Here is a 22713-nt window from a genome sequence, read left to right on the forward strand (position 1 = left end):
CAAGAAAACCTAAAAAGAAATATAAAGACAACACCAAATAAAATGTTTTTTATACAAGATGTAAAAAATTGAAGCACAATTTTTTGTGCATATGTGTGGCACAGGGGAATAGCAGACATGAATAGACATGCTTAGACATGATATCCAGTCATACGCAAATAAGTGAATGAAAAGCATGAACAACAACAAAAAGCAATCGATTATATACATTTTTTAAGATGAAATGTTTTATAAATTATAAATACAAATGGAAGAAAACCAAGAAAGTATTTTAAAAAATTTAAATATATACATGAGTACTATATACAATATATTATATTATATATACCTACATATTAAATACTTAATGGGTATGGTAACGAACAAAAACACCGCACAATAATATACAAAACAAAACGAAATCGAAGAAGGGAATGACACGTCAAGCGAGGAGAAACATACGTAAAAAAAACAACAAATACCAGAAAGTTAAACTAAATGCAGAAAAGACTAACGAATCGAGAAAACTATGAAACCAGCAAATTTATAATTTTTACATGGAAAACGCAATAATGTTAACATTTGAAGAAGACGAAAACAAAGCGCATATCTTGAACAAAATGAATGAGTACTCGAACTCAAATTGATGAGGGATCTCAAGCAACGGAACTAAATCGAAATACACAAAAAGTCGACAAGTTACCACAAATTTTAACTACCAAGTGAATGGCTTAATAACTGCACACTTTTATACTTTTACACCAAAACAAACGAAACAAAAGCAAAAACCAAAGACGTATGTATGTATGTATAAATGGCGACCGATCGTTTCACCGTGCAAAGACTTTTCTCGAGGAACCTTCGTGTTTGAGTTTTGTAGCCAATAAGGTTGTGCAAATGCCTGCAGACGCAACCGAAACCGGAAGTCTGCAGAGCGCCCTCTTTTAGCGAAATGCAAACGGTGAAGCGGCAGCTCTCAAACAAACATAGTTTCTGCACTTGCAACCGCTGCACCGTTTACAACCAGCTAAAAATGTCTGTTTCTCTCACACAGATCACACATACCCCACAACAGACACACTCTCTTTACCCACTAGTCTCACTTAAATGAATGTTGAATAGCAAAGAAACCAAGAAATACTACGAACAACTCGTGTGAAATCGATATGAAAACCTAGCCGTTGCAATCTATCTGAGAAGTGTATTTGTGACTTTTAGGTGTAGCTATATACGAAGAACTGGCGCCCCAAGATCTGTTAAATTTTCAATGGAGAATGCCATTGTACTAGGAAAAACTCGCTGCATTCACACTTTCCCTAATTTAACCTGTATGAAAGTACTACAAATTGGGTTTATAGAGTCTCCTGGCCCAGATCTTTGTTTAAGCTGCAGCATCCTTAACAAGACCCGGCTATCGATCATATTAAACGGACACGAATAGCATTTTGTAGTGAAAATCATCAGTAAGTTGCGGACGGAAAGACGCTCTTTATATATGTTTAAATGTTCAAGTAAGAAATGGAAACACTTATAATATATTATAAATTAATTAAAACCAAATCTTAGTCGAAACGAACTTAGTCAAAGGTACTAATTTTAAGCACTATTGTTAAACGCAAGTCAAAGGCAACGGATGAAAAAACACTTTAGCCAAAATGGAAACAAAAATATTGAATCTTAACAGAACTCAGAAACTCTAGTGGCATTCGCTCTTTCAAGCTCAACATAAGTTAATGAACGTATTGAATTCCACATAACACATTATAATAATTCAAAATAATTTATATTTGTCTATCGGTTAGCTTGCATACATTAGCCACATATTACATATGCAAAACTATGCAAGTTTCTTTCTCGTCGTTAAAAAAAAAACATAGTCAAAATATTGGTGGACAGTATCGTATTGTAGTAGCAAATATGTATTTATCTTTAATCATCACAGAACAAATCTTAAAAAAATTATTCCAATTTAATTAAAGTGCATAAATTGTATATTGAATTACTGTCGAGTTCTCTCATATGGACACAAAACCTTAACGATTTTCTTAAAATTTTCATTAAATTACTTAAAAGACAAAAACCAAGAAACCGAAACAAAGAAAAATCACAATATTAAGTGCGGAAAATGTCAAGCAAATTTATATAGCATATTTACGGTATACTCTGTGCAAGATTTATTAAGAATCAATTATACTTCATTATGGATTACTCTGAGAATTTACAAACAACAAACACACACTACACACGATGAATGAAAGCAACAATTTATTCAAATAAAGCTATGAAATGATGTGTTTAAAAAAATTCTACGTGGAATATCTTCATTTCTTAGTAAGGGCGGTCAAACATTTTTTAGAAACTAAATTTTTTATTTCCTCATATAATTTCATTATCTAGACCCTGGCATTAGGTATAAACAGTACTCAATGTTTATAAATTTTGAGAAGTTTGTAAAATAGTAAAGAAAACATTTTAGACCCTTTAAAGAATATTAGTTCTTGATCGGGATCACTATGCTAGTTGATGTAACCATACAAAATGCGAAAATCGGCTATTTTAATAAAAGATTTATCGACTCCTACACGAATTAGTAAAACAAAACGACTCAATTAAAGTAAACTAGGAGGAAAGAAAACTTCGATAAGCCGAAGTTTATACACCCTTTCAGCTATTCCAAAAATGAAGCTAGTCTCCCTTCTAGTTTTTTATTAGTAGTTTATTTTTTATTTTTGAGAAAACCGATCAGAATTAAATTTTTTTCAGTATAAATTTAGTAGTTTAAATTTCGCTTATATCTTTTGGTTTATGTAACTTAAATACGAATTTATGACGTTTTAAGGAATTCTTTAACGATTGATTAATAATACGACCAATTATTTTAGAATGTTTGATAATAGTACGATTTTCAAACCCATTTAAATGGCCATGTCCATCTTGATCGTGGGGTAGGGATTATAGTCGACTATCTCAAAGTCCTCGAAGCGGAAGTCTTCGATGTCCTGCACCTGGCGCTTGATCACCAGTTTGGGGAAGGGTCGCGGCGTACGCTTCAGTTGCTCCTTTAATGGGTCTACGTGATTCAGATAGACGTGGGTATCGCCAAACGTGTGCACGAAGTCGCCAGGCTTCAGACCCGTAACATGAGCGATCATGTGAGTGAGAAGGGCGTAGGAGGCGATGTTAAAGGGCACGCCCAGGCCCATGTCGGCGCTCCTCTGGTACAGCTGGCAGGAGAGTTCGCCGCGCGTCTGGGAGACGTAGAACTGCGCTAGGCAGTGGCACGGCGGCAGCGCCATCTTCGGTATGTCTACTGGATTCCAAGCTGACATGATAATGCGCCTATCCGAGGGATTCTTCTTGATGGTGTCGATTACCTGACGCAACTGGTCGATGCCCTTTCCAGTATAGTCGTCCTCGCAGGTGCCATACTCTGCGCCAAAGTGCCGCCACTGGAAACCATACACCGGGCCCAGATCGCCGACAGCGCGCTCCGTGTGCCCCAGATTGTCCAGGAACTCCCTGGTGCTGTTCCCGTCCCAGAAGTGCACTTTCTTGGCCTGCAGCAGCTTGGCGTCCGTTTTGCCGGCCACAAACCAGAGCAGCTCTTCGGCCACACCGCGAAAAAAGACGCGCTTGGTGGTCAGTAGAGGAAAGGACTCTCTCATGTTGAAGCGCATCTGGCTGCCGAACACGGACAAAGTGCCCACTTTGGTGCGGTCTGTGCGCCGCTCTCCATTTGCAATGATGTGCCTCAACAGGTCCAGGTACTGCTCCTCATCCCGGTTAATCGGCGTCTGATTCTTTTCCTCGTCCTCCAGCGCCAACGGCTTCGTCGGCGTATCGTTTTGATCTTTTTTTGGTGACACAACCATTTCGGAAATGTATATTGGTGGCAAAAACTTCAGAATGCATTAAAACAGGCGGGAAAATAATATGATGGCTCCGACTGGCAAAACAGCGGTTTCGAGCGAATTGGCAGGAATCGAATTTATCGATATTTTTCCGTTTTATTTTGAAATTTCCAAAGTTAATCGTGGTTGTTTTTATAACTAGCTACAAATTTAAAAAAAAACGCATGGATATTGAAATTAAACATCTACACATTATTACAACCATTTTAGCCAATGTTTTTAGAACACACGAATCTAGAACGGGAGAGTAGGTTACTTTATTCAAAAATACCAAATTAAGATGGTCGAACTACAACAAAACATAATAGTAATGACGCATTTAACAAATTAAATCGGCCGGTACAATTCGTACAGGCATCGATAAATAAATATAATAAACAAAAATTTAGCTGGAACAAATTAATGATGAGGAATGAATTAGTCCACAAAAACAGAAACATAAAGTAATCATCTAAATATTGAAGAAAATAGTGATCGGACAGTGATCGCTCCCTAGGCATTGCGAGCGGATCTCGTGCTCCACCACCTTAGGGACAAATCGTTCCGAGACTATGCAATAGTCGAGTCGCCAGCCAACATTGCGTGCCCGTGCATTTGCCATGTAAGTCCAGAAGGTGTAAGCGCCCTTCCGTTCGGGATACAAATGCCTAAATGTGTCCACAAAACCGAGTCCCAGCAGCTCTGTCATCTTGTCGCGCTCCTCCTGGGTGAAGCCGGCATTTTTGGTGTTGGTCTTAGGATTTTCAAGGTCAATGGGCATATGGGAGACGTTCATGTCGCCGCAAATGACCACGGGCTTAAGGCAATCTAATTTTTGCACGTACGCTTGGAAGGATTTCTCCCAACGCATACGCGGCTCCAAATTAACCAGTTTTCGTCCCGAATTCGGAACGTATACATTGATCAAGTAGAACTTTTCGTACTCTGCCGTAATCATGCGTCCGACGTCATCGAACTCCTCGTTGCCAATACCGTACTCGACGTTGATGGGCATAATCTTGCTGTAAATGGCGACGCCGGCGTAGCCACCGGGCATGCACAGCCAGTAGGGATGGTAGCCCGGGAGGCGAGTAACCTCCTCCGGTAGCTGATCGTTTGCGCACTTAGTCTCCTACAAGGAAGTTCGAATTAGCGTAAATTGTAGGTAGGGAAACGGTAGCTTACCTGCAGGCAGAAAATGTCTGGCTCCTCAAGGTCTATTAACTGAAGTCCATCCTTTTTAAGCCAAGCTCTCAGGCCGGCCACATTCCAGCTAGAGATTTTAAAGTTGAATTCCTTGTCGACTGGCAAAGCGAAAGCGTCTTTATCCAATGTCGCATTGGATTTTACCTCCGCCTTTTTGGCTGCTTTGGTTGCTGGAAAACAAAAGTTGAGCATGTTTTGCAAGCTTTTCAATACGGCAGCACCACCGCAACCGGATTGCTCCGCCAACATACTTTTCGAGCCAACATCCTCATCATCTTCAGCATCATCAGCCTTAACAGCTGCCCTTTTCCGGCTTCGAACTGAAAATATAGATTATACTAATATGATATAATATGATGTATATTATTGTTTGCCCACCTGGTTTGCTTTCAGCTGCAGGCGCTGCTGCATCCTCAACACCTTCCACAGCCTCCGTCTTAGCTGCTGCCTTTTTCCGACCTCGAACTGTGAATTAAAAATGGTTAAAAATGGTTTTAAGATTTATATTTTCTTTAAGAGCCGCTTACCTGGTTTGCTTTCAACCAAAGGCTCGGTGTCTGCATCCGCACCGTTTTCCTTTTTGATAGATTCCTTCTGCCCGCGCTTTTTTACGGGCGCCGGCAGATCCTCTTTGGCCACCTTCTTGGCGCGCTGCTTGGTGGGTTTAGCTGGAGCCTTGGGCTCTGTTTCTTTTGCAGCTTCGCTATCCTTTGTTTTGATGGTTCGTTTTTTGACAGCTGCCTTTGGCGGAGCTTCTAGTTCTTCTGACACTATTTCGAAATCACCTACAATCTCGGGTTCCGGTTTCACGGCCTTAACCTTCTTGTTCCCCTTTCTGCCGGCCTTTGGTGGCTCCTCATCCACTTCAGCCTCCTCGAGGGCAGCTGCGATCTCCGAATCCGCCAGTCGCTTTGTACCTCGTGCCCGCTTGGCAGCTGCCTCTGTTTTTTTGGTCATCTCTTCGGAGGGTGCCATTGGTTCTGGCTCTTCCTCGTTTGCCGGTGCTGTCTCTTTTTTCGTGCGCCGCTTGGGTGGCTCCGCTGGTTCCTCCTGATCGCCATTGGCCTCTACCGACGGCTCCTTCCGCTTCCGTCCTCTGGGCTTTGGGTCCTGGGCAGCCGTTGGCTTCTCGATCTTGGTTCGTCCTTTAGTAGGCGCCGGTGCATCTTCCTCGGGAGCAGGAGTGGTCTCCTTCTTGGCCCGCGGCTTGGATACCTTGCCAGCTGGTGGTTCTTCTGCAGTCGCCTTCCTGGCGCGTCCCTTCTGCTTGGCCACCACCTCGGCCTCCCCGTTTTCTTCTGTATCCTTCGGCTGCTGCTTCTTCTTGCCACGTGCAGCTGCTGTGGGCGCCTTTTCAACCTCGATTTCCGCGGAGTTTTCCGTAGCTACCGCCTTAATTGCTTTTTTCGAGCGTGGCTTTCCCTTTGCCGGAACTTTGGCTTCATCGGCGGCAACTTGGTTTTCGTCGGGAATTCCATTGCCATTTGGAGTGGGAACAGTGGCTTCGGATGCCACCGCCTCTGCTTGTTTTTTCGTAGTTTTAGTGCGTGGCATGGTACAGTTCTATTGGTATTGGAGCGAGTAGTTCCACTCTTCACAATTTATTTTTAAAGATTTTTTTGTTTTTTTTGCGAATTTTGCACAGCCGCTTCCTCTTGGTCTGTCCGCTCCCGATATCAACAAAAAGAAAACTGCGCGGGCAACGCGATTTTTCAAGGCATTTGATTTTTCGCTTTTCAACACTATTTTTGTTCCACTTCTGAAATGCTTACAATTTGTGACGTCTGTGAAACATCCACTAATTTCAATTATTAAGAGATATTTACTCTTTTCATCACAAAAAAAGGACATACAATAGTTTCATACGCTATTTAAAAAATATTCTAAGAACAATTTAATTTATATTCGCTGAAACCATTCTACGTCACCTTCTTATGTTGTTAAGCATGGACGATTGAAGTCTTTACCAACACTAGTATAATTTAGAATTAAAATACATCCCCGCTGTGGCAAATATTTAAAAAATTGCCACAAACCGATGATTAATAAGTCTTCTTTTGTTCTTTTACGAATAATTGACATTGAAAGATTGAAAAGGTTACCCGAAATCCTTACTTTAAGTTTCTGGCCTGCTAAAACCGCTCCATAATGCCAAGTGAAATAATTACACTGCAGCTGGGACAATGCGGCAATCAAAGTGAGTTTATTAAAAAGGGACACATCTGTTCGCTTGCTAATACCTTTCATAGTTGGTTTTGAGTTCTGGAAGAGATTGTGTCTTGAGCATGGCATCTCTCCCAGCGGCGTGCTGGAGGACTTCGCCACTGATGGCATGGACCGCAAGGATGTGTTCTTCTACCAGGCGGACGACAACCATTACATCCCTCGAGCAGTGTTGTTGGATCTGGAGCCGAGGGTGATCAATGCCATAATGGGCTCCGCATACTCTAAGGTGGGACACAGTACGAAGACATTAGATTCTAAAGGCTGACATGACTTCTATTTCCTCTAGCTCTACAATCCAGAGAATGTGTACCTATCTAAGCATGGAGGCGGCGCTGGCAACAACTGGGCCTCGGGTTACAGCCAGGGCGACAAGCTGCAGGAAGAGATATTCGACATAATCGACCGCGAGGCCGATGGCAGCGATTCGCTGGAGGGTTTCATACTCTGCCACTCCATTGCCGGCGGCACGGGCTCTGGAATGGGATCCTTCATCATGGAGCGGCTAGCAGACCGCTATCCCAAGAAACTCATTCAGACATTCAGTGTGTTCCCCAACCAGGACGAGATCAGCGACGTTGTAGTGCAACCCTACAACTCCATGCTGACCCTAAAACGTCTGACCACCGCGGCGGACAGCGTAGTCGTTCTGGACAACACTGCCCTTAACCGCATAGCCTGCGATCGTTTGCACATCCAGAATCCGAGCTTCTCGCAGATCAACAATCTGGTATCCACCATAATGAGTGTGAGCACCACCACTCTGCGGTATCCCTCTTACATGAACAACAATCTCATGGGACTAATGGCTCCACTGATTCCGACGCCCCAGCTCCACTTCCTTATGACTGGCTACACGCCTCTGACCAGCGATTCGGATGTCAACAGCCATGAAACGGTTAATGTGCGCAAAACTACAGTTCTGGATGTAATGCGTCGCCTGCTGCAGCCCAAAAACATGATGGTGTCCACGGGACCCGACAAGGCCAACCACCACCGCTACATTTCCATTTTGAACATCATCCAGGGCGAGGTGGATCCCACGCAGGTGCACAAGTCCTTGCAGCGCATCCGGGACCGGAAGATGGCCCACTTCATTCCCTGGGGTCCCACTTCCATACAGGTGGCCCTCTCCCGCTCCTCGCCCTACGTGCAAAGTAACCACCGAGTGTCCGGCCTGATGTTGGCCAATCATACAAGCATCTGCTCGCTATTTGAGCGGGCTCTTAACCAGTACGATAAACTGCGCAAGCGTGGCGCTTTTCTTGATCAGTTCAAACGCGAGGACATCTTTAAGGACAGTCTCGATGAGCTTGACGATTCTCGTGAAACGGTTGACTGCCTGGTGCAAGAGTACGAGGCCGCCACACGCGAGGACTACATGCAGTTTTCAGTAAAGCGAGGAGCAGGGGGTCCAGCAGACTCCAAGTCGGAGGACGCAAGGTCTGCAACCAGCAGCGGTGTCTAGCTCATTCGTGCCAGCAGTTGTGTGCCATGAGTTTTCTCGAATGTATTTTAAAGTTTATCTTCGAAGTTTATCTTCGAAGACGTCGGGATTTGAAATCCCAAAGTATTGACCAGCACATTGTTTGTAAGAGTCGTATCTATGTAGTGCAGTTACGTATTTAACGTAATTTAACGTTTGTATTTAATTGCTAATTAAACAAGACATATATTTAAACAAACGTTTTATTTGAGTTTTCTGTGTATTATCATTTCTAGTATAAGGTATTACAATCCTTTAAAATAATAAAATGTTTAAAAATGGTTTGCAACTGTTTTTGTCCAAAAGGAATATTTATTTTTAGTGTTCTTTGGATGTATGTCATTATATGATGTTATAATATAAAAGGAGGGGCAGTATGTCCCGATACTGCAGTAACAAGTTATACATGTAATCGGTTCAAAACCAAATATATGGGAATGTCCTAATAGCTTCTTGCTGGTAAATTCTAATGTTTAGGGTGCGTTATGAAAGATTAATTGTTAAGTACAATTACTTCTAAGCATTTAATTGTCTCTAAGGAAAAGTTGAGATAAGTTAATACCCTCTTTTTGACAAGTTTAAGATAGAATTACCTTGAGATCTTCCTAAAGCCTTGGCTTTCCTGGATGATGCTTGCTTACGATGAGCACCTCATTATGCGATGGTTTTTTCTTGACCTTCGTCCTGCTCGTGATCTTCCTGCTCGTTCCCTTCTTCCTGCTCGGGACCATCTTCCTGCTCGGGTTCTTCCTCCTCATCGTGTCCTTCTTCTTGCTCATGATCTTCCTGCTCGTTCCCTTCTTCCTCCTCATGGCCATCCTCCTGGTCATGACCATCCTCCTGGTCATGACCATCCTCTTGGTCATGATCTTCCTCCTGCTCGTTGTTTTTCTCCAACTCGTGGCCCTCCAGCTTCCCGTGCTCCTCCTCAGAATTTTCCTCACCGTGGTGCGCCAGCTGCTCTTCGTCGGGCTCCCCATCAACTATCTCCTCTTCACCTTGATTATTTTCTATGTCATCGTCATCTCCCTCGTCATCGTCATCGTCCCCCTTAACTTCGTCAACGACAGTAAGCTCAAGATGACAAATATATTCTTCCCCATCCTCCTCAGTCAGGTCTATTTGATCGGACTCGGTCGATGGTTTCTTGGTTTTGGGTTCCTCTGCCTCCGTCTGGTTCACGCGAACCGCTTTCAGTGCACCCTTGCCACTGATCATGCGACATGGCAGCTGGCTAAAGCGGTAGCTAACGGTCATGCCTTTCTTCCGCAGCAGCTCCAAAGCCTTGTCGTCAATGATGATGGTCAGCATCTTGCCGTCCTTCATCTTGATGGAGGGGGCAAATTGCCAAGTTTTTGACCGAAGGTCTGCATTTTGATCTTTTAGAAGATCAAATGTAACTTTGTCGGTCTCTTCAGCAGAGCGTGGCACAATGATAGTAAACCCCTTGGTGGCGGGTATCTCATCCTCCGGACAGGACGACAGTTTGATTCCCGGGATCACTTTGATTTTCGGTACAACCTCATCCAGCCACTGCCTGGAGCTTTTGTCCAGACAGGTGACCAAAATCAGTCCGGGGAGAAATTGGATGCCTCCAAAGTTGATGCTGGTTTTCCAGCCCTTTCGCATTTCCTCTACGAGGCTAGCCTCGATCTTAGATAGCTGCTTCTTGTTCAAAACGCATTTGGGATATTTTTCTGCCAAGACGGCCATTGTGAAGCGTTTCTTACTGGAGCCCATTGATGTCGACCCTCCTCCTGGGGCCCTTCTCTGTTTCTTAGGCTCTTTATTGGCTCTTCCGCCAAATGACTTGTCTTCAATCGGACGCTTACGGCCACGATCATCCGAAACAGACAACTGCTCAGAATGTTTACGGCTGCGTTCAGACGGAGCTGGTTGCTCCGGCCGATTGAGAGAAATGCTTCTCCTATAGTCCAGCACCTTTTGACGAGCTTCTTTCTCGGTGCAACCCATGGCTATGTACTTATGGTACCATTTGAGTGACCCACCTTTGAAGCCGTCCAGATTGATGCGTCTTTCCGAGACCTTGGTCACAGCCTCCTCTGTATTGCAGCCCATCTCAACGTAGCGATGGTACCACTTGCGCCTTGAACCGCTAAGTCCATATATGGCATCGCGAAGGTGACTCGGTGGCCCCCTTTCTTCCTCTTGCATGTGCATGGGCTGGGGCTCACGCTGGGTCATCCTTGGGGCTTGCCACTGGCCCCCCTGATTGGAGGGTCCGCGATTGCCTGACCACGACAGATTGTTCATGACGGTACTTTGTCCCGCTTTCTCTTGTTCGTCGTTCCACTCGTTTCTGTTACGACTCCAAGGAGACCTGACCTGCGGGGCAGCAGGGTAGTCAGTGGATGGACCAGGCAAGGAGTTAGAGTTCGAAGAGCTCCAGAGGGCCCAGCCGCCTAGATTGCGACCCATCTGGGAGGAACCCGGTTGGCCGGAGTATCCTCCCGATTGGCAGGTATAGTCGCCCGATTGGCCGGAATAGTCGCCCAAATGTCCGGAGTAGCCGCCATCCCTATTGTCTCCATAGGTACCATTACTATTACCGGAGCCGCGGCTATTGAGCCACTCTCTTTTTTGCCTGTAGCTCGGGTCCATTTTTTTTTTTATTAATTATACTCACTTAAGATATTAGTGCACTTGCCGACATCCGCTGCCAAAGTGAGGGGTTAAATATGTACCCTTTTCAGCTAGAGACTGAAAAAGTCATGGCCTTCTTTGCGTGACACGACTAAGCAGTTGTCAAATTGAAATTTACTGTTTATTTTGGAGTCAACACACTAGACCTACAAATTTGTTTTAACAAGTTAAATCATTAATTCTGTTAATAAACATATAACAACAGTTAGTAACGATTGTGTTACGGTGCCATCTCTAACCATAAAAAGTCCACTTGTAGTGTTGGTAAATCCCCAGAAATTTTAGATATGATGCATTTCAAATAAAATCAACTTTAAACGGGATAATGATCAGTAGCATTTCCAATGGCCTCAAACCAACTAGACGTGCAGCAGTCGGAAGACCAGCCGAAGATTTCCACCTTTGCTGTAATAGATCTGGAGACGACTAACTTGCCCGAACACAATTACAATCGTGTCGGCATTACGGAGCTGTGCATTTACGCCTTTGAGGCCGATCTCATTAAGAAAGGTGTGGCTCAGAATGAGGAGCAGGGTCAGCAGAAAGTGCCGGCGCCACCGCGCGTGTTGCACAAGTTGAACCTACTATTCCAGCCGTCAATGATGGTGCAACCGGAGGCCGAGAGTATCACAGGTTCGCCATAAAGTGCATCCTAATATTATGAATCATCATTGATAAGTGATTATCTTGTTAATTTAATGATTATCAGGTCTAAGCAATTACTTGCTGGAGCGGGAATCCAAGTTAAACGGGGATTCCGCACAACTTATCATCAGCTTCCTGAAACACTTGCCAGCTCCAGTTTGCCTGGTAGCTCACAATGGCTGGGGTTTTGATTTTCCCATTCTGAGGCAGGCCTTTGAAAAACTTAACATGGAACTTCCGCATTCCATGACTTGTGTGGACTCACTACGTGCCTTCTTTGAGATAGACGATAACCTTGTAAAGGAACAAAGTCTCTTGAAGGTTCCAGGGAATATGCAGGAACTTGATCCAAATGATGAAACTGAAGCTGACACGCAATTTGAATCCATTAACGAAAATGACTCTGCCATAAAGGAGCCAAAAGTTGCCAAGCAAATTGACTGGAGAGTCAGGAATGAAACGACTCCAAAGCGTCCTATTCTGACCCCAATGGAAGCTTCCGTTAAGCGCAAGTATTTATTCGGTGGCGATGACGATGAGGATATAAAACCTGCCAAGCTTAAAACCCAAGAGTTTCGATCTCGCCGAAAACTCTTCAGTGGTTTGATGTGTGCCGAGACAAAACGCTTTCCGCCCCGGGGTATTTACAGATTGGAAAATCTGTTCTCTAGAAAATTTCAACGGCCGGCAAGTAATGCCCATCAGGCTGAGGCGGACGTCGACATGCTCATGAAACTCATCCAGCATTATGGCATGGATTTCCTGGCCTTTGCTGAGGAGCAAGCAATTCTCTTCCACCAAGTAAGGCCGCTTGGTTCCCCAGTTGGACGAAAATGGCGCGCAATGTAAATGTATCCTACTTATAAGTTTTTTTGCATGACATTGATTTTAATTTGTGATGCATTTATATTTTATATCCTTAAGGATTTCTATGTCTTGTATAGGAAAAAATTATATTTCATGTTTAATATTTTTATATAAAATTTTACCATAAAACTGAAATGGTTAGGTACAAATATTTAATATTTTATTCTATTTTAAAAAAATTTAAAAAATAAACCGAACCTAACAAATTTTGGCTTAATAATTCATCATGGATATCTATTTGACAAGAGAAGAACAAAATCGTAATCGTTACCATGTACAAATTTGCAATAATTTTTTATTTAAAGTTTCTTAAATACAACTGAGGTAACCACGTTGCCCACCTTGCCACCAAACTTGAAGGTCGGTGTGGGAATAGTATGGTATTTAATAAACTTATCAAAGCTTTGCTCCAGTTCATCCTCCGTCCAGTTGCAGGATGTGATGACAAACAGGCTGTCGGCAGTGCGTAACAACTTCTCCACCGTCGCGAGATATAGGGCACGCTTCTCCTTGGGACTATCCGGACAGAGGCTGACTGCATCATAGGTTCCCTTGTCGTGCACTACATCAAAGGTGCCCAGATCGTCCTGTGGCTGTGTCAAGTCTGCCACCTTGTAGCTAATCTCCAGGTTGTTATCCTGCGCTATATTATGGGCCAACTCGACGGCCTTTGGGGAGTAGTCCACGCCGGTCAGCTGACCGTATCCCTCATTGGCCAGCCCCACGAGAAACATCCCATTTCCGCAACCCAGGTCAAGTACTCTCGCCTGTTTGCCGATCTCTTCCTGCTTTAGCAGCCAGTCGATCACGCGCTGCTGCGAGTCCTCGTCGAACCAGATCTCGCCCACATCCCCGTGGTTCTTGTAGTTACGAATCTCGCGATTGTAGCTAGATTCCCAGTATTCCTGGGTTCCCAGTTCAGATCCATGCTCGTTTTCCATTATTTATGATTATTAAATAGGGATGGTAGTGAATTTTGAACAGCTGATTTTGCGCGACGAGTCAAGATAACGTCGAATGGTTAGATTCAAAAATGGAACTATGAAATATGAAACTCGGGGGCTTTTTTTAAGTTGCTCTTAATTGACTCTTTAAAAACTAGATAAAACAATACATATTTTATTTTAGTTTCAACTTTTTCATTTTGATTTGCCAAAAAATTAAGACTTTAGTTAATTTCATATATTTATAATTTATTGATATATTTTTAATAGATTTCTCAGACACTACAACGTACTTTGTATATTAATACATCATTAATATTAGTAGCTTTAATTTTAACTAAATTACAATTCTCTGGATCATTCGCTGATTCTATATTTCTAAACGGTATATAAAAGTTAGAATGCAATATAGACATTAAACAAATTATTAGTCTGCTGCCACATTTCATAACCTTGATACGATTCCTCAACGATCCCCATTGCTTGTGTGTTTACAATCATATCTTAGTATTTAAATATAGTGAGAATTTGTTGTTGGTTTAAAAGCTTTTAAACGACTTGTTTGCATCATGGGCCACATGCATACCACACAGCACACCTTCATAACCGCCGCACCTTCTGTACAGTTAAATAGTATAAAAATAATTTGTTGTAATGATGAACGAGTTAAAGCCTATGATTTATACACAGAAAGTCTAAGATTAGGTTGCAGGTATTGCCGCTAAACCCTGGATGATGCAGTGCTTGCCCTCTGTGCTATCGGATGTGAAATTATTTTTAGAAGTATAGTTAGCTGCTAGGTATTACTTGTACAGGTGTAAGGAGCTACGCTTAACGTATTGTATGCAGGTTGGTTTTCTTCTGTCGAGTGGCTGGGCAGGACTTATCCTCCCAGCCGGGCTTAAATCTAGGCGTTCTATGTACAATAGACAGACGGGTTCAAAAACCGACTTCTCAGGTCTGCGTGCGTCGCTCGTAGTCGCTGCGTCTGTAGTCGGCAGGATAATCTCGCGACATCACCGGATAGCCGCGGGGGTCACTGCGGTAACTGGGCGGCGGTGGTGGTAGGCCAGGAACGACTCCATTTGGCATTCCATAGTAGTTAGGCGGCAGGTAGTGGCTCGAGTAAGAATGAGGCGGCAGGCCAGAGGGATATCTAAAATAGATTACCATCAAATAAAAAAATATAACGTAATCGATATAAGAGATTGACTACTTGAGACTTGCTGATAAATTACCTGCGCTTGTCGGGACGACGATCGCGCTCGCGTTGTTCGCGATGATAGCCGCCGGGAGCTCCTCCACTGCGCGGATACCCATCGTAGCGATCGCGTTTGTATTCCTGGCTGTACCTGTAATAAAATCATAAAATGAATCTTCTTCAAGCTAAATCGCCGATTTTGGATATTACCTTTCACGGGGATGCCACCGCTCCATCTCCGGGGTGTAGCCGGACGGAGCAGGCGGTGGTTCGTAGCCGCCTCTACCTCCACGATTGTTCGGTGTGGAGGGGGAGGTGGGGCCTTGTCGCCGGGAGTTACTGCTGCCGCCACCTTCGTAACCTCCACTGCTCATAGGTGGACCACTGCCACCGTAGTAATCGGCGCTGCGATGGTGTTTTTTGCGCTCCTCATGGCGATCCATGTTCAGCCTTTTGAATGACATAGACTTAAGGTGGTCACCGATGCCCCCACCAGGAATACCAGATACTCCGCTGCTGGCCTCAGCATCGTTCTCATCACGCTTCCGCTTCAGAGGCGAGTCGTTAGCAAAGCGACCAGTTGAGGCTGTACCTGTTTCCGGATAGCGCGACTGCCCAGTACGTTCTTTGTCCTTGTCCTTCTTCTTTTTTTTACCACCACTTTTGTCGCGCTCCTTGTCTTTTTCCTCTGCTGAGAGGCCGTTGCGCTTTGACTTGGTAGGACTTCCTGCCGTATCCTTGGCTTTTCCCTTCGCCTCGCTTGCGTCGTCACCACCGCCCGTTTTCTGCTTCAGTGCGTGCTTGTAGATTTTAAAGAGACGTTTGGCATCCAGCTCAGTAAACTTGGACACAAAATACCACAGGTTGCTGCGCCACTCCTTTTTTTCTGGCTCACCGTAGGGATTTAGGCAAACGTCAATCTGCTTGCCGATTTGCAAGAGGCAATCCCTAGTGTGCTGCAGCTGATCCTGGTCGGACAGACTAACATCCGGCTGATCCAGAGCCTTTAGGGCCTTCTTCACTGGACGCATCTTTTCCTTGCACTCATTGAATATGCTGGGATCTAGATCGCCCAGCACCTCCAAAGCCCTTGGTTCGTTGTTGGCCGTAAAGTGCATTGGCTTATTGCCGTTGTTGTCTGAGGCACTAGTCTTTTTCGACCGGGCCTTGGACTTTTTGGTCTTTTTAGCGGTGCTATTGGACTGTTCAGCGGCCGGAACATTGTGTGGCGACGCGATTGATGGGTCCACCTGACTGGTACTGCTCTCGGCGGCGGTGCGTGCATCGTTTGGGTCATCGGCGTCCTGCGACTTACCTTCGTTATTCGAGATAGCTGTCTGGCTTGCCACTTTGGCCTCGTTGGCACGCGAAGCTCTGGGCCGACGTTGTCGTCGTTGGCCGCCCTTGGTCAGCTCCACGTTCTTCTTGATGATCTTGAGCAGGTACTCGGCTCGCGTCTGCAGTTGCTTGGCCTGCGGCTTGCGCGTGTCGTTTAACAGGATCTTGTCCGTGAGCTTGAGCGTGGGGTCCAGCTTCATCTGCTCCCAGGATCCAATACCGTATTGGTAAATGCCGCACAGCAGCTTTGTGTCCTCCTCATTGCCCCAGTCCACATCGAAAACTGCGGCGCGCGTCTTGATATTGAAGCTCCACTGCTGGCGCTCATCGGGCATGCTGGGCATGATCTCGTTGAGCGGCTGCAGCTCCTGCTCGCAGGCTATCAGCTTTTTGGCATTAAAGGAGACGCCACCCAGCTTCACAGAAAAGGTGGCGCGTGCGCGGCGCTGCTTAGCGCCCGGCGTCTCATCCACGGCCGCAGTCTTGTTCTCTTCTTCCTTGTGCTCGTGCAGAAACTGAACGCAGCGGTCATGCAGCATCTCTCCGAGGCGCTTCAGCTCCGCCAGCGGCTTTTCTTGCAGCTCAGCATCGCATGCAATGGCCTCCATGCGGTGAAGTGGGGCGGGAAACTTTTTGTAGCTGCGGATGAAACGACGCAACTCCGCATCCGTGAACCCGGTAATTTTCTCCTTCATGGTAGGGCGTCCTCGCTTGCGGGGTCGGCCATCGTCACCACTACCGTCGGAGCCAAGCTCGTAGTCCGAGTCGCCGCCGGAGTCGTCAGCCTGCTGTTTAGCCTTACCCCCCTTGCCGCCTCCACGCTTTGCCTCATTTTGGTTCGCAGCGACCGTCTTCCTGCGAGGCGGCAGGTATAGATCCTCCATCTCTTTGGCTCGCGCCTGATCGTCGATTGCTTTGCGGAAGCCCTCCGGAATGATGTCGTCCCAGTCCTTGCTGTCGTCCTCGTCGCCGGCGGCATCATCCTGCTTGTTAGCCGAATCGCTCGGCTCCTCTTCAAAGGCTGCTATGCTAGCCACCTTGAAAGCGGACAACAAATCGTCTGCTGGCATTTCAGGGTCCTCGTTGCGGGTCTCTGCCCTGCGCAGAATGTCGTCAATGTCGCAAACCAGATCGTCGTCATGATCCTGCTCATCCTTAAACAACTCCTCTGCCCCAAACTTAAGGATTGCAGATAGATCGTCCTTGTTGAACGGATTCGAGTTGGACGAGTGCCCGTTGCCGCTCTTGTCCAGCACAGTGCGACCCGTAGTGTCCATCCGCTGAATGACCAGATGGTCCAGCACCATCTTCTGTTTGGCTCGCTCCACGATCTGCTCCTCAACGGATCTGGCTGTGACAAGGCGATAAATGTTAACCTGGTTTTTCTGTCCAATGCGATGGGCTCTCGCCTGCGCCTGTAAATCGTTCTGAGGGTTCCAGTCAGAGTCGAAGATAATCACTGTATCAGCGGTGGCTAAATTTATGCCCAATCCACCAGCTCTTGTGGAGAGTAGGAAGCAGAAGTCCTGACTGCCGTCGGCATTGAAATGATCTAAGGCCTGGCGCCTCATTTCACCCTTAATGCTACCGTCGAGTCGCTGGAACGGCCAGTGACGCTTCTGGAGGTAATCAGCCAGGACATCCAGCATGCGCACCATCTGTGAGAAAATCAGAACGCGGTGGCCTGTCTCCTTCAACCGGCAGAGAAGCTTATCGAGCAGCACGAGTTTTCCGGATCCCTTCAGTAGAGTTTGCAGTGCCTCATCCTGTTGCAAGCCCATCAATTCAAATTCCGAAGGTCGTATAAGGGCAGCGTGGTTGCAACACTTCTTTAGCTCGATGACTATGTTCAAGAAAGTGGAAGTACTGCCACGCTTTCCTTTTCGCAATGCATCGAAGTTTTTGGTAAGGATCCACTTGTAGTACTGCTTTTGTAGCGATGTCATCTCGACTCGCAGGATCTGCTCAACTTTAGCCGGCAGCGACTTCTCTACGTCCTTTTTGACCCTACGCAGGATATACGGCTCGAGCTGCTGATGCAGCCGAGTGTAGCCCTTGTCCTCTGCGTTGCCGTGCTGCACCTCAAAGTTCTCCCACGTGTCGAATTTATCCGGCATGATGAAGTGCAGCAAAGCCCAAAGCTCCTTCAATGAGTTCTGCAGCGGAGTGCCAGTAATAAGAAGACGATGGTTAGTGTCGAATTCCTTAAGCGATTTATACAGCAACGAGTCGTCATTCTTAAGACGATGCGCTTCGTCCACGAGCAGCGCAGCCCACTGAAGAGTACCCAGGAATTGCTTGTCCTTCAGCACAATCTCGTACGTTGTGAGGATGCAATTGAACTTAAGTCGCTTGGAGCCCTCAAACTGCCACTCGTACTGCTGGATCAGCTCGCGTGACTTGATGTCGCCGAGGTAGGTGACGACATTCATGTCAGGAGCCCACAGGTCGAACTCCCGCTGCCATGCCGTCATGGTGCTAAGCGGCACAACGCACAGAAACGGCCCGTACAGATGGTTCAGCTTGAACAGCGAGTACAGGAAGCAGATGGTCTGGATGGTCTTGCCAAGTCCCATCTCATCGGCCAGGATTACCGAGTTTTCCTTGCACCACGAATGCAGCAACCAATTAAGGCCATCCATTTGGTAATCTCTAAGTGTCAGGCCCGCTGAGAGAAACTCCGGCTGGTTCTTGATACGTGAAAATTTCGGGCGATATTTAAGCACTCGGCAGTGGCGGGAGGGTGTGCACTTGGAGCATTCGCGCTCGGTGAACTGCTCCGCGCAGCGTTGCCATTTGCGCAGTACCAGAGCGGCGTCCTCCCAGGTTGACTCGGCGTACGGAAGAGATTGCCACTTGCACAGATACTCCTCGGCGCCGTCATCCGGCTTAGAGCCCTTGGCAATAATGCGATCCACGTTGTTGTATGACTTGAGCAGCTCGTGCTGCAGTTCCAGCTGGCACTCGAAGTAGTCGATGTCCTCGGGTCCGGCGTAGCGACGCCAGTAGGCCTGGTCCTGTTCTTTTTTGATGAAGTTGTCCAGCTTCTTCATACCCTTGGCTTTCATATCACGCAAGGTAGCCTCCGATTCCCAGGTGTTGTGGATGTACGACCAGCCCTTCCACTTGATCAGAAACTGTGACTCAGCTTCAGCGTCGGAACTTTGCTTCTCATCAAATCCAGCATTTGGATCGAAGCCGTTCTCCTCGATGGCATAGATCGTTGTCTGGTTGCCAGTGCATCCCTTCTTGCCGAACCGCTGGGCCAGGATGCGCTCAATAGTCTCGCACTTCTCCTCTTCCTCGGCTGCGGCGGCAGTGGTGGCAGCCTGGCTTTCATCGTACTCAAACTCAAGCAGATCCTCCGAGTCGGTAGCCTCGTCCTCAGAGGCCTCCTTGTAGCTAACTGCAGCGGCCGTGCGACGTGTAGCACAGCTGGTGAAAGAGGATGAACATGAATCAGGATATGTGTTGAAGCATCAGGATCGGGATCATTACCGTTTGCTGGCGTCGTCATCGTCACTGTCCTCGGAACTAAAGGATTTTACCCTACGTCGCTGCTGCTGCTGTGCGGGTTTGCTTCGGGAGGTAATTGCTGCTGATTTGCGCCTTTGGGCGGCGGACACATCCTCATCACTGTCCTCGCTTTCGTCGCTATCGTCCGAGTCCCAGCTGGCATATAAACCGAATGCATTTGCAAAAAAGATTTAGAAAAAGGAAGCTAAAAATCTCACGTTTTCTTTTTGTTCTTGGGAGTGGGAGCTTTCTTGGTTTTTTCTGCTGCAGTCGGTGGTTTGCGCGCCTGGCGCGTTCTCTTGGGTTTGTAGTCCTCCTCCTCTTCCTCCTGAATGGAGAAAGGTTAGGAATTTTTAAAGAAATATCCGCGGATCCCGACTTACACTGCTGCTGCTGGAAGATGTGGGCGAGACGTTGGCAGAACTATCACTTCCTTCGTCGGCAGAAGCATCGCTGGTTGGCTGCTGCTGACCAGCCTCAGTCTCATCGTCTTCCTCCTCATCCTGCTCCGGCTTAGGCAAGCTGATGCTGGTATTGGCATTGTTGTTGCTCTGGTCCCTTTGATTTGCTGGGTCATCCGATTCGGAATCGCTGCCGCTGGACCCGTCACTGGAGCTGTCCTCCTGATCGTCTGTGAATCCGTTTGTCTTGCTGTCTGCCTGGGCAGCAGCGGCCGTCGGTGGAAACCCTGCCACCGATAACGGTTTCTCCTCCGGCTCTGGGGAACTGCGTCCATCGCTAGAGTTGCCCGAGGAGCTATCCGAGTCAGAATCGGACCCAGAGGAGCCACTACCGCTGCCACTGCCACTATGGTCGGTGCCATTTGTCTCGTCCCTATTATCATCTTGTTCGTCTGAGCCAATACTATTCGCCGATTCATTGAGTGCCTGGTCAGTTACAAAGAAATTAAAGGTGAAATCAGTCTAGGCTGCAGGTAAAAATACTTGGTGTCAGATTACCGTGAGGAACAAAACAGTTTAAGTATCAACACGGGCTTTGGGCCTGCCAATCGTGGCCAGAAATCGCCAGTATTACTTTAAAATGTAACCAAAATGGTGAAAAAGGTAAAAGGTTATCCTTTTTTCGCTCCCCAAGGGCAGATCACAATCATACTGAGTCAGAAAACTGTTATGCAAGACAATTGATGACATTGTGGAAGAATAATTAGCCCTAATCCCCTCAAGATTAATGCCTAACTTCAAAACCAACGAATCCTTATTAAAAACCCGTGAACTGCGAAATAAAGGGCTTTGGGCACTAGTAGAAAGGCTACAATATAAAACAGAGTGGTTAATCGTTTAGTAAAGTGCACGATGATGGCTTCCACGGTGCAAATCCTCTCCAGAATTTCGCTTAAGCTACCTTTAATGATCAAAAATGAAGAACAAATCTAACAACGATCGCGGCACCGGACAGCACACGAAGGAATCACATGACTACTTCACACAGTACGCGGTAGCCACAAAACACATATCCTGGTCAGAAAAAACGGGGAAATCCTTAAAAACAAACTGGTTTTTGGACTCCTGGACACGATCTTCCCATGAAAAAAGCACAAAACTATGGATTTAGGCTTGTCAATTGAAAGAAAATTATTTTTAATAATGGGTTCTGATAAAGGAAGGAGGAATTCCAGGAAATCATTTGCCGGTTGCCTTTTGGCGGGTTCAGAATCCCCAGGAAATTGGACAGAAATCCGCCAGAGGAAACTTTGCACCTAGCAATTTCTGATTACGTAATCGATGAAAATTTTCAATTTGGTCGGAAAAATAATGAAATCCATGTAATTTGAAGGATTTTTATAGCCGCATTAAATGAAAACAAACCGAAATTCTTGAATTTGAGCGGATTTTGCGAAAATGGGTACCCAATGGATTTTTACAAAATCCACATTGGCTGCCACGTCGGAGCCTTACGAGCAGTCAGGCAGGGTCAAAAGGATGAAACACATACGGGATAATGGCCAAATCTATCCTTTTGTCCAAATGCTCCACTAGCAGCCGCGCGGCGACCCATCAAAGTGCGGGTGTCTCGCGACGAGGGGACTTCTACGGACTTCGGGGCTGAACAGCCACGCCCACGAAACGGAGCGTTTGTCACGTATGTAGCACTTGTTTTACGTTTATACTCACACGACAACTAGGATCAAACTTATTTGAATTGTCTCGCTTCGAATGATAGAAGAAATTCATAGTTTTTCCGATTTTTTCACACACACCGACGTTCGATATTCACAGCTTTTTCAAGGCCTACTCACCTGGCTCATTATATTGTCGTGGTAGCACACACAGTTGCCGTATAGCGCTCATTAAATACAGGGCATTCACTTGTTTACGGTCGCTGGCAAATGTTTATGTTTTTTCTGCAAGCCACTTGTTTTTAAATGCACTTTATCGAAACAAAAAGATCGTTTTTCACGTTTTACTCATGCGACGCAGCAGAAATCCACCATTTTGAATTAGTGTGGACGTGCGTAATAAGATGGAGATGACATTGAACGATAGAGGTGAGCAAAAATATATATCGAAATTAAAATTTAAAAAATATTTTGTTATTTTAATATGCAGTCTTATATCAGTGGTTAAAAAAAATTCTGACGTGTCATTGTATATGTGGTTACCCATGGTGTACAAATATTAATACATAGTTTTTTTTATGATATCTAAAAAATTATCCAATGGTGCTCTACTTGAAAAATCAAGATCCAAACATTTAATATTAAATCTGTTTGCTTCTGCTTGATACCTGTGCTTT

General features: G+C 45.8%; 7 protein-coding genes across 10 annotated transcripts; 2 read left to right on the top strand and 5 right to left on the bottom strand.

The window, feature by feature from the left end:
- Nucleotides 1-2674: 2674 nt before the first annotated feature.
- LOC108050483 (thymidylate synthase) lies at nt 2675-3930 on the bottom strand. Its single transcript, XM_017132189.2, has one exon. The coding sequence runs from the start codon at nt 3849-3851 to the stop codon at nt 2895-2897; it is 957 nt and encodes a 318-aa protein (XP_016987678.1). The 5' UTR covers nt 3852-3930; the 3' UTR covers nt 2675-2894.
- Nucleotides 3931-4123: 193 nt separating this feature from the next.
- LOC108050476 (recombination repair protein 1) lies at nt 4124-6788 on the bottom strand. 3 transcript variants are annotated; one of them, XM_017132181.2, is made up of 5 exons: nt 5603-6785; nt 5454-5540; nt 5327-5395; nt 5055-5245; nt 4124-5001 (listed from the first exon to the last, which is right to left on the bottom strand). In XM_017132181.2, the coding sequence occupies exons 1-5, from the start codon at nt 6627-6629 to the stop codon at nt 4342-4344; spliced, it is 2034 nt and encodes a 677-aa protein (XP_016987670.1). In that variant the 5' UTR covers nt 6630-6785; the 3' UTR covers nt 4124-4341. The 3 variants fall into 3 exon arrangements, with proteins under 3 accessions (XP_016987670.1, XP_016987669.1, XP_016987671.1); XM_017132180.2 differs by having other exon boundaries at nt 5055-5395; nt 5603-6788; XM_017132182.2 differs by lacking the exon at nt 5454-5540 and having other exon boundaries at nt 5603-6787.
- Nucleotides 6789-7017: 229 nt separating this feature from the next.
- LOC108050478 (tubulin gamma-1 chain) lies at nt 7018-8817 on the top strand. The gene is made up of 3 exons (XM_017132185.2): nt 7018-7272; nt 7325-7527; nt 7588-8817. The coding sequence occupies exons 1-3, from the start codon at nt 7224-7226 to the stop codon at nt 8764-8766; spliced, it is 1431 nt and encodes a 476-aa protein (XP_016987674.1). The 5' UTR covers nt 7018-7223; the 3' UTR covers nt 8767-8817.
- A 246-nt stretch (nt 8818-9063) lies between these two features.
- LOC108050477 lies at nt 9064-11657 on the bottom strand. 2 transcript variants are annotated; one of them, XM_017132184.2, is made up of 3 exons: nt 11432-11655; nt 9378-11130; nt 9064-9318 (listed from the first exon to the last, which is right to left on the bottom strand). In XM_017132184.2, exon 2 carries the CDS (start codon nt 11056-11058, stop codon nt 9439-9441), a length of 1620 nt encoding a protein of 539 aa, XP_016987673.2. In that variant the 5' UTR covers nt 11059-11130; nt 11432-11655; the 3' UTR covers nt 9064-9318; nt 9378-9438. The 2 variants fall into 2 exon arrangements, with proteins under 2 accessions (XP_016987673.2, XP_016987672.2); XM_017132183.2 differs by having other exon boundaries at nt 9378-11657.
- Nucleotides 11658-11716: 59 nt separating this feature from the next.
- Nucleotides 11717-13148, top strand: LOC108050479. Its single transcript, XM_017132186.1, has 2 exons — nt 11717-12081; nt 12158-13148. The coding sequence occupies exons 1-2, from the start codon at nt 11793-11795 to the stop codon at nt 12940-12942; spliced, it is 1074 nt and encodes a 357-aa protein (XP_016987675.1). The 5' UTR covers nt 11717-11792; the 3' UTR covers nt 12943-13148.
- Nucleotides 13149-13227: 79 nt separating this feature from the next.
- LOC108050480 (EEF1A lysine methyltransferase 2) lies at nt 13228-13931 on the bottom strand. Its single transcript, XM_017132187.2, has one exon. It carries the CDS (start codon nt 13899-13901, stop codon nt 13260-13262), a length of 642 nt encoding a protein of 213 aa, XP_016987676.1. The 5' UTR covers nt 13902-13931; the 3' UTR covers nt 13228-13259.
- A 201-nt stretch (nt 13932-14132) lies between these two features.
- Nucleotides 14133-22440, bottom strand: LOC108050485 (chromodomain-helicase-DNA-binding protein 1). Its single transcript, XM_017132193.2, has 7 exons — nt 22217-22440; nt 20343-20846; nt 20178-20287; nt 19942-20115; nt 15316-19878; nt 15143-15256; nt 14133-15060 (listed from the first exon to the last, which is right to left on the bottom strand). Exons 1-7 carry the CDS (start codon nt 22223-22225, stop codon nt 14859-14861), a joined length of 5676 nt encoding a protein of 1891 aa, XP_016987682.2. The 5' UTR covers nt 22226-22440; the 3' UTR covers nt 14133-14858.
- Between the last annotated feature and the right edge of the window lie 273 nt (nt 22441-22713).

Source organism: Drosophila rhopaloa, unplaced genomic scaffold (genome assembly GCF_018152115.1).
Source record: "Drosophila rhopaloa isolate 14029-0021.01 unplaced genomic scaffold, ASM1815211v1 contig_2, whole genome shotgun sequence".
Taxonomy (NCBI): Eukaryota; Metazoa; Arthropoda; class Insecta; order Diptera; family Drosophilidae; genus Drosophila; species Drosophila rhopaloa.

Excerpts from the sequence above, each read along its gene's own strand:
- LOC108050478 (XM_017132185.2), top strand. The coding sequence starts at position 7,224 with ATGCCAAGTGAAATAATTACACTGCAGCTGGGACAATGCGGCAATCAA. Across the intron at positions 7,273-7,324 it reads GGGACAATGCGGCAATCAAA|TTGGTTTTGAGTTCTGGAAG; the intron begins GTGAGTTTATTA and ends TACCTTTCATAG. Across the intron at positions 7,528-7,587 it reads TGGGCTCCGCATACTCTAAG|CTCTACAATCCAGAGAATGT; the intron begins GTGGGACACAGT and ends TATTTCCTCTAG.
- LOC108050477 (XM_017132183.2), bottom strand. The coding sequence starts at position 11,406 with ATGGACCCGAGCTACAGGCAAAAAAGAGAGTGGCTCAATAGCCGCGGC.
- LOC108050480 (XM_017132187.2), bottom strand. The coding sequence starts at position 13,901 with ATGGAAAACGAGCATGGATCTGAACTGGGAACCCAGGAATACTGGGAA.
- LOC108050476 (XM_017132180.2), bottom strand. The coding sequence starts at position 6,629 with ATGCCACGCACTAAAACTACGAAAAAACAAGCAGAGGCGGTGGCATCC. Across the intron at positions 5,541-5,602 it reads TTTGGTTGAAAGCAAACCAG|TTCGAGGTCGGAAAAAGGCA; the intron begins GTAAGCGGCTCT and ends TTTAATTCACAG. Across the intron at positions 5,002-5,054 it reads CAGACATTTTCTGCCTGCAG|GAGACTAAGTGCGCAAACGA; the intron begins GTAAGCTACCGT and ends ACTTCCTTGTAG.
- LOC108050479 (XM_017132186.1), top strand. The coding sequence starts at position 11,793 with ATGGCCTCAAACCAACTAGACGTGCAGCAGTCGGAAGACCAGCCGAAG. Across the intron at positions 12,082-12,157 it reads GGAGGCCGAGAGTATCACAG|GTCTAAGCAATTACTTGCTG; the intron begins GTTCGCCATAAA and ends AATGATTATCAG.
- LOC108050483 (XM_017132189.2), bottom strand. The coding sequence starts at position 3,851 with ATGGTTGTGTCACCAAAAAAAGATCAAAACGATACGCCGACGAAGCCG.
- LOC108050485 (XM_017132193.2), bottom strand. Across the intron at positions 20,288-20,342 it reads CATCTTCCAGCAGCAGCAGT|GAGGAAGAGGAGGAGGACTA; the intron begins GTAAGTCGGGAT and ends TTCTCCATTCAG. Across the intron at positions 15,257-15,315 it reads CGGTGGCATCCCCGTGAAAG|GTACAGCCAGGAATACAAAC; the intron begins GTAATATCCAAA and ends ATTTTATTACAG.